Source organism: Sinocyclocheilus rhinocerous, unplaced genomic scaffold (assembly GCF_001515625.1).
Source record: "Sinocyclocheilus rhinocerous isolate Xijiao unplaced genomic scaffold, SAMN03320098_v1.1 scaffold173, whole genome shotgun sequence".
Lineage (NCBI taxonomy): Eukaryota > Metazoa > Chordata > Actinopteri > Cypriniformes > Cyprinidae > Sinocyclocheilus > Sinocyclocheilus rhinocerous.
The window spans coordinates 944,442-953,585 of record NW_015645056.1 but is presented as its reverse complement, the minus strand read 5'-3'; the positions used below and the strand labels follow the sequence as shown (position 1 = coordinate 953,585).

General features: G+C 35.9%; 1 protein-coding gene and 1 long non-coding RNA gene across 2 annotated transcripts in view; both read left to right on the top strand.

Annotated features, from left to right (window-relative positions):
- Positions 1 to 9,144, top strand: part of LOC107705142 (voltage-dependent R-type calcium channel subunit alpha-1E-like) — an 87,365-nt gene that overhangs the window by 67,968 nt on the left and 10,253 nt on the right. The window contains exons 30-35 of the mRNA XM_016508296.1: positions 1,113 to 1,277; positions 1,453 to 1,563; positions 2,320 to 2,400; positions 2,616 to 2,723; positions 3,655 to 3,782; positions 8,795 to 8,891. Of these exons, the coding sequence (XP_016363782.1) occupies positions 1,113 to 1,277; positions 1,453 to 1,563; positions 2,320 to 2,400; positions 2,616 to 2,723; positions 3,655 to 3,782; positions 8,795 to 8,891 (690 nt within the window). The remainder of the gene's footprint in view (positions 1 to 1,112; positions 1,278 to 1,452; positions 1,564 to 2,319; positions 2,401 to 2,615; positions 2,724 to 3,654; positions 3,783 to 8,794; positions 8,892 to 9,144) is intronic.
- Positions 92 to 983, top strand: LOC107705143 (uncharacterized). Its single transcript, XR_001636042.1, has 3 exons — positions 92 to 150; positions 552 to 643; positions 880 to 983. It is a non-coding gene; the product is annotated as an uncharacterized LOC107705143 (long non-coding RNA).

The window sequence follows — 9,144 nt, the reverse complement described above, 5'->3', positions numbered from 1 at the left end:
CTAAAAAAATATAATGAAGGAAAGGAAAATAATAAATAAAGGAAATATTTGTACAACATTCTTTTCACTCTCTTCTTGTTTCAGGCTCTTCCATATGTTTGCCTTCTCATTGCCATGCTTTTCTTCATTTATGCCATTATTGGCATGCAAGTAAGTTTTTCATATCATATATGGCAGTTATCAAAATTATGTAAACTTTTCCCATAAACGACATAATTTAATGGTATTGGCTGAATACTTCCCCAAACATCAGAATGTACTTGTATTTCGGCAGCTCAGTCTTTATTAATGATCAAATCTGTTTATTCATCTGTATTTGTGGGCTGGTGTGTGTTAAAGTCCTAACCCAATTTTGCAGTCTTTCTTTTTTTCCCCCAAATTTTATTAGGGCACACATTTAGATGATTATTTCCATTTTTGACAACGTGCCAGAAATTCCGAAGCATCAAAAACCTGCTAGTCTGGCTTTTTGAGTAGCGATATGAAATCATTTCTATAGTTCTATAGACAATATACTTGATTCTAATAATCTGTCTTATCTTATTATTTAGGTATTCGGTAATATTAAATTGAATGATGAGAGCCACATTAATCAACACACCAATTTCAAAACGTTCTTTGGTGCCTTGATGCTGCTCTTTAGGTAAGAGAAAAAATTACTGTTGTTTACTTTCTTTATTTTTAGTAGAATTAGACCAGCATTCTTTCTTTTGTTTATAGTTAATGGAATGTATAGTTTAATGAAATGTGCATTTAACCTCTAAATGAAAATGCTGTCATTTACTCATTCTTATGTTTCTGCAAGACTGGAGAGGTGTTTGAGTGCTCTAGTGTTTGGTGACTCATTCCTGGGTAGATATATTACTTTACGTCTTGCAGAAGTGCCACAGGAGAGTCGTGGCAGGAGATCATGCTCTCGTGTCTCGGGGGGAAGGAGTGTGAACTGGACCCTTCGATACCACCACCTTTCACCTCTCCAGATCACGAAGGGGGCTGTGGCACCCATTATTATGAATAAGAGTCTGATCTAAGCATGAATAAATAATAAAGGTTTCTAATCAGCAGTACTAACCTGCATGTTCCTTCGCTGCTTTCTTATCTCACTCTTCCAGCGGGCATGCATTGACTTTGTAATCAGTGCAAAACCCCTAACGAGATACATGCCTCAGAACAGACAGACCCTCCAGTACCGATTGTGGCACTTTGTGGTGTCGCCGTCATTCGAGTACACGGTTCTAGTCATGATTGCACTCAACACAGTAGTGCTCATGATGAAGGTATAACTTTCAACATACAATATTCCAGCTTGGAACACATTCTGTAGATTTGTAAAAAGTGAAGCTGTATATTCGGTCTTGGTTTTCAACGTCTTCATCTTTAGCTGAAAGAGCTTCAATGAGATATTTTGAGGTGCATACAGCATTTGTGATTTATAATCGTAATGCTTTTCAGTACCACTCGGCGCCAGCTGCCTACGACATCGTCCTGAAGCACCTCAACACTGCGTTCACTGTGCTCTTCTCTCTGGAATGCATCTTAAAGATTTTCGCCTTTGGGTTCATGGTGAGTTTAATGACATCGCATTGATGTTAAAAGGACAGTTCACACAAAAATGAAAAGTTGCTGTTCATTTCCTCACCTTTAGACTTTTTTTGTTTTCTTCAGTACAACAGTAAAGAAGATTTTTAGCTGAAACTGTGGCCTTTGGTGATTCACGAAATGCAAATCAATGGCTACCGTCACTTTGAGAGTCAAAAACCATATCTCACAAAACATATTTCACCAGGAGCCATGGGGATTCATTTTGTGTTGCCTGATATGGTTTTTTGACTCTCAAAGTGATGGTACACTCTAAAAAAAATGCTGGGTTAAATATAACCCAGCGCTGGGTGAAATATGGACAAACCCAGCAATTGGGTTGTTTTGACCCAGCGGTTGAGTGAAATGTTTAACCCAACCTTCTGGGAAGTAACCCAACCGCTGGGTCAAAAAAACCCAATTGCTGGATTTGTCCATATTTCACCCAGCGCTGGGTTATATTTAACCCAGCATTTTTTAGAGTGTAGCCATTGATTTGCATTTCGTGAATCACCAAGCACCACAGTTTCAGCTAAAAATCCGCTTTACTGTTCTACTGAAGAAAAAAAGTAACTTCCATCTTGGATGGCATGAGGGTGAGCAAATTAACAGCAAATTTTATTTTTTGAGTGAACTATCCCTTTAATGAGTATCATTCAAAGAAGAATGCATTTTTAATGCACCTGAATTGATTTACTTGCTTATCGTTTTCATTATTGTCACTCTGGTCTCATCTCACAGAACTACTTCCGTGATACATGGAACATCTTTGATTTCATCACTGTGCTGGGCAGTATTTCTGAAATTGTGGTAGATTTACAGGTAGGAATATTTCATATGTAGTGGTCTGAGTATATGAATCAGAAGTGTGTATCAGTGCTGGGGTTTCTGGGCCACTTGTATTGTTTGTTTCCTTTTTTTTAAACTTATTTTTCAGTAAATGCATATCTAAAAATCCTTCAAACAAGATAAATGTTTAAATTGTCTATCAAGTAATCTTTACTATGACAGTTTCTCGCCCCTCTCTTTTTATTCAGTCTGTGAACACCATCAATATGAGTTTCCTGAAGCTTTTCCGGGCAGCCAGACTCATTAAACTGTCCTATTTCTATTTTGTCTCATTCATCTTTTTCAGCTCATTTTTGGTGAGACTTTATCAGCGTCCTGTTCAGAATTCTGAAATGTACATTACATAAAGAGTAGCATTACTTTCTACTCAAGTTCAGTGCAAGAGGGCAAAGGGGGCAAAACAAATACAACCAGTTATATTTTGGGATGTCTGCTGTCAGCTGAAATTATAAGAAAGCAATTTGTCATACAAAGCCTGGTTGCAAACAATGCCAAGTTTAAAGCATAAGCTAGATTAATACACAAGCTAAACAGGACAAGATCATTTGTTTTAAGTAAATAAGAGATTATAGTAAGTGCCTTTGTTTATGCATTTGGTAGTTAAGTGTTTGCGGAGGTAGTTTCTCATGTGCATCTTTCAACTGCAGATGAGTCTTTGTTTACACAATAAAAAAACATCTTAGCTGACTCTCCCTGATACTTATTTACAGTTATGTCTTAAAGGGATAGTTCACCAAAAAATGAAAATCCTGTCATTAATTACTCACCCTCATGTCGTTCCAAACCCGTAAGGCCTTCGTTCATCTTCAAAACACAAATTAAGATATTTTTGATGAAATCCGAGAGCTTTCTGGCCCTGCATTGACAGCAATGCAATTATCACATTCAAGGCCCAGAAAAGTAGCTCGGACATCGTTAAAATAGTCCATGTGTCATCAGTGGTTCAACCGTAATTTTATGAAGCTATGAGAAAACTTGAAAACTGGGCCTTGAATGTGATAATTACATTGCTGTCTATGGAGGGTCAAAAAGCTCTCGGATTTCATCAAAAAAATCTTAATTTGTGTTCTGACGATGAACGAAGGTTTTACGGGTTTGGAACGACATGAGGGTGAGTATTTAATGACAGAATTATCATTTTTGAGTGGACTACCCCTCTAATATTACATTAATGAAATCTGTGCACTTGGTCTACATCCAGAATATTGCCACTTTATTTTTCCTAAGATGCTGAATCTCTTCGTGGCTGTGATTATGGACAACTTTGAGTATTTGACCCGAGACTCATCCATTCTCGGACCTCACCATCTGGATGAGTTTGTGCGAATCTGGGGAGAATATGACCGAGCTGCATGGTAAGTGCAACCTACTGGAATCCCAGATATAATATAGTTTCTAATGATTTTTACCGTTCTTACTGTCATACGCATAGAGGCACTTCACTAGAACCCGCTGCTCATTAACATCCACAATCATGTTTCTTTTTGATTTCGCTTGGTTTATTCATTTATACAGATGCAACTCTGTTCAGTAGTTCAACTCAAATGTATATGTTAGCAAATTTAACAGTAGTTGTGAATATGCAAAGATCCTGGGCCTTCACCCTTCAAGAAAAACTTTGGTTACACTTTATTTCGAAAATCATTAAGTAACTTTGCAACTACATGTCAACTAACTCTCATTAGAGTATTAGTAGACCATTAGGTTAGGGTTAGTGAAATAAGTTGACATGTATGTGTAAAGTTACCTGTAGGCAGAACAGTGTGTTTTGGGGAGCATCGAAATAAAGAGTTAGCAGATATTAAGCAGACAGTCTACTAATGACTGCTAGTGGACATGGAGTTGCAAATAGTTAGTAGAATGTCTAATATGGATTATTACAGTGTTACCAAAACTTTGGCCTGCAGAACCCGTGGAGGAGTGAGACTATTGTTATTTTTGGTAGATGTTCAGCTTTTTACAGTTTTTGTTATTGTGTCTTCTCATATGGTGTAAAATTTTTTGTGCTTGAATCAAATTGAATAGCTGTTTGAACCAAAAATGCACAGAACATTTGGATGCGTTGCTCACCGCGTCAGACACGGACGGATGTTTTCAGTTTTGTTGTGGTGAAATTGCTGAAATTTTGGAAATGGCCTTGGATTCCTGTGCGCTGCCAGAACAAAAACTGGCCTGGACTGGATTCAGGACTTACTGTGAGCTCTTCAATTAGGCCGTCCTCAAATGGCAATTAGTGCACATCAGTCTGTCGATACTTAGAAAGTCAAAAATTCTTCTAGGCTAATGGAAGCCGATCTTGCAGTTATCGTTGCATTCTCCAGGGCTGGAGTTGAGATGGAATGTAGTGTAGTGTTTAGAAGTCAGTGGATGACTGTGAGCCAATAGGTGTCCCTTGTAAGTAAAGCTGAAGGCCACATCCTTCTGTTTACAGGCTTTCAAGGGAAGGATGGTGTCATGTCAGATGAAAAGGAAGACAGGGTCTCGATTGTTCAAAGAAAGGTGGGTTTGTACGTGCCTACCCTAACATCCTTCTGTGTGGTGTTAGTATGTATCAAACAACGTGCATTCATTTTAGGGATGCAACTAATTATTATTATTATTTTTTTTAATAATCAATTATTCTGTTGAAAATGTATTTGCTTAATTTCACAAAAAAAAAAAATTTACTAGATTTTATTTGGCCTTAAGTGTTTTTCCAAATGCAAACTGAGGGCGATTAAAACTATAAATCCATGAATTTAAACTACTTTTACATTTAGTCATTTAGCAGACACTTTTATCCAAAGCGACTTACAAATGAGGACGATAAAAGCAATCGAACCAACAAAAGAGCAACTGTATGTAAGTGCTGTGACAAGTAGCGTAGTGTTTAGAAGTCAGTGGATGACTGTGAGCCAATAGGTGTCCCTTGTAAGTAAAGCTGAAGGCCACATCCTTCTGTTTACAGGCTTTCAAGGGAAGGATGGTGTCATGTCAGATGAAAAGGAAGACAGGGTCTCGATTGTTCAAAGAAAGGTGGGTTTGTACGTGCCTACCCTAACATCCTTCTGTGTGGTGTTAGTATGTATCAAACAACGTGCATTCATTTTAGGGATGCAACTAATTATTATTATTATTTTTTTTAATAATCAATTATTCTGTTGAAAATGTATTTGCTTAATTTCACAAAAAAAAAAAAAATTACTAGATTTTATTTGGCCTTAAGTGTTTTTCCAAATGCAAACTGAGGGCGATTAAAACTATAAATTCATGAATTTAAACTACTTTTACATTTAGTCATTTAGCAGACACTTTTATCCAAAGCGACTTACAAATGAGGACAATAAAAGCAATCGAACCAACAAAAGAGCAACTGTATGTAAGTGCTGTGACAAGTCTCGGTTAGCCAAACGCAGTAAATATAGCAAGGTTTTCTTTTTTCTTTAATACATAAAAAGGAAACAAGTAGAATTGAAAAAGAATAGAACGCTAGTGCTACAGAGTCGTTTGAATAAATAAAAAGAAAACAAGCAGATACAATATAAATAGAACAGTAGAAATAGACTAGGAGGAACATGCCACTGATGTCTATATGACAGGATTGCTAATAAAAATTTAAACTACAAAGCAGGAACTAACTAACTAAATATACAACATATACAACACTCTTCACTCTTAGTTCATTTGGGGACTCCATGCGTTCTCAGTTCGATATACTGTGTAAATGTAAACACCCCAAATGATACAAAGACCACTCTAAACCACAAACCATACTAATACTATATAGCAACATGCATGCATAAATCTGTATTGAGAATCTTTACTTCTTATTATATATACCTGATATTCGCTACTGAAGACTGAAGATACTGAAAAGTCTAAATAAACATGTGTAACTTAGTAAAATCAGATGATTTCCTATTAAGACAGTAGCATGTGTGGGAACACTTGTGTTTTGATATCATCAGCACTCCAGTTTTTTATTATAGATTAGTGGACACATATCCTTTAAATACAATAATGCTTTACTGTATTTTTAATTTTTTTTTAACAGAACTATTTATAGTCCTGTTACCATTATTGCTCTTGGAAAAAAAATAGAATTTCAATTAAGTAAACAATTTGAAATCTAAATTTAATGTCCAAATTGTGTTATTATTATTTTTTTTTTTTACTAAATTAATTTTTAAATTATTTCTATTGTGCTGTCTGGTTGACCTGCATGCATGTTTACACACATTCTTTCTTTTATTTTAAAATTATTTGAAATTTAACAAATCACTTGACCTATAAGTCACAAAACAAAGTTATAAAAATGTGTTTTTGCTACTCTTAAGTGCCATCAACAAAAGTTATGTGTGCACATTGCTAAAACTTGACAAATCAGTAATGAAAATGTTGACTGTTTAGAGATTAGTCATTGCAGCCCTAGTTAAAGTTGTCTACTAAAAAAAAAAAAAAAAAGTTAATTAAGAGACTTGAACTTCGTTGTAGGTTACTAGAATTCAGATGGTTTCAGTTTCTCTATGCTTACTAAGATGAAGGAATTAATTAATGCATGTTTAGAAGGCCTCAGTACCTACTGTTTTATCTGTTAACAAGGATGAAGTTAAAGTACTTTGAACTGTAATTTAATTTTCATTTATTTATTTTCAATTAATTTTTGTATTTATTAGTTTCCAGTACATGGTTGTTAGGGGTTTTGTGTGTGTGTGTGTGTGTGTGTGTGTGTGTGTGTGTAAATATCGTAATTACCGTTATTATAAAATATCAACTTGTAAAAAGCATTCACGTCCTCGTAGAACTCGTAATTAGAACTTGTGAAATGGGAGTTTTCTGAGAGCTACGACTTGTACCACCTGACCACCTCAGATTCATCAGGCGCTATGTTTAGGCATTTATAGTGCGATAGTTCTGGGTCCGAGTCCAAGGGTGTGAATTACAGTAATTACGATATAGCGTGATTGCAGCATTGGTTGTTTAGGACCACCAAAGATGTTAATTTAGATCGTATTTGTTTAATGCTGTTACATTTCAGATAAAATAAACATTAAGAAAGGTGTTAATAGAAGAGAGTGCAGAACTGACTATAGGCCTGGAGAGATTTGTTGTCTCCAATTGTAAAGATATAGGTGTATAATGAATAAAAACAGTTTGCAGAGTAGGTGCTCTGAATAGGGTTTATTGTCAAGAGTGGCTTGGGTTCTATGGAGAATTTTTTCTTAAAGGCTTTAATGCAGTCATAGGGTAGAAAAAATGATTTACTTTTTTTTCTTTTAAAAAATGCTATTCATTTTTTTTGTGTGTATTCAAACATTACTGTTTTTGTAAACATACCCCTCATATTTCACTTTCATAATTATCATATTAGTTTCCATGTACTCATTAAACTTCATATGTAGCATCAGGTGTTTCTTTTCAGGAGAAGGAACTGAAGAGCTTTTTGGCATCAAGAGTACCAAGGATAAAGACAAATTTAGAAAGCTGGAGATCAGCATGTAGTGCAAAACATAGCTTTTCTCATAGCCCAGTGGCCCAAACAACAAAGCTTGAAACAACAAAAACTTGAAATCAAGTAGCCAACTAGAGGTTTGTATGGGATGGATGTTTTTAGCAAAAAGCAATGATATACTTTGTACTTTGTACTGCAACTTTCTTGTCCCACTCCTGTTTACAAAAGCCCACAGGTAGAAGTCTACGTGGATTCAGAGTCTATGCAGTCACTCTTCCCAAACATTACACCTTTTTTATCCAATTCCCATCCACACACATTGCTTTACCTAACTTTATTGCATTTGTCGCAGCAGGCAAATTAAAGGTGCTTTCCCTCACTGCCATGTACAATCGCAAAACCTTGAGAATGTAAAATGTCTCTTTCTTTTTTCTTTTCAAATGGAAACCTCTGGAGAGCTACTATCCAGCAGAGTTTAACTCCAACTTTAAACAAGCACACCTGAATTAACTCAGGATTGCTTGAAAATTACAGGCAAGTGTGTCGGTGCAGTTTGAAACAGATCTGCAGGAAAGTACCTCTCCTGGAGAACAGTTGGCAACACACAGTTGTGGTGTTTTGTTCCTGAGCGAATTAGTGTTTTTGAGCAAATCTGTTGAATTATTGACTCAATGACTTACTCATAAAAACAGTCACTTTCATTCTGGAGAAATGAATAATCACCGTTTTGTAACTTGTGTTGGATTTACTGTATTTTGTTTTGTTTACATTCAGAAGTTTAGAGGAAACAATGTTCTGTACAGTGAAAGAATGTGCAATATTTTGATAGCATTTCTTTAGAAGTGTGTTATGCAAAAATAGAGAAGAATAAATGCTATTCTCCATTGTTCATATGAGAATCACAAAGAATTGAATACCATTGCTTTTCCCCTCCAGTGGCCGTATTCACTACACTGCCATGTACGAGATGCTAACCCACATGTCTCCACCTCTTGGATTGGGAAAGAAGTGTCCTGCCAAAATTGCATACAAGGTAGAAAAGTTGTATCTTGCAAATGCATTTCATTGTTTAATAGTGGTATTTGCTGTATGCTACTGAAATACAGAGAAAAAAAATACTTAAACAGTGTTAGTACTAATAACTGTTAAAAAGAGCATTTTAGATCATTAATTTTTGCAACCATGCTGTGCTGCTATTGGCAGAGACTGGTGCTGATGAATATGCCAGTCGATGAGGACATGACGGTTCACTTCACCTCCACACTGCTGTCTCTGATCCGCACTGC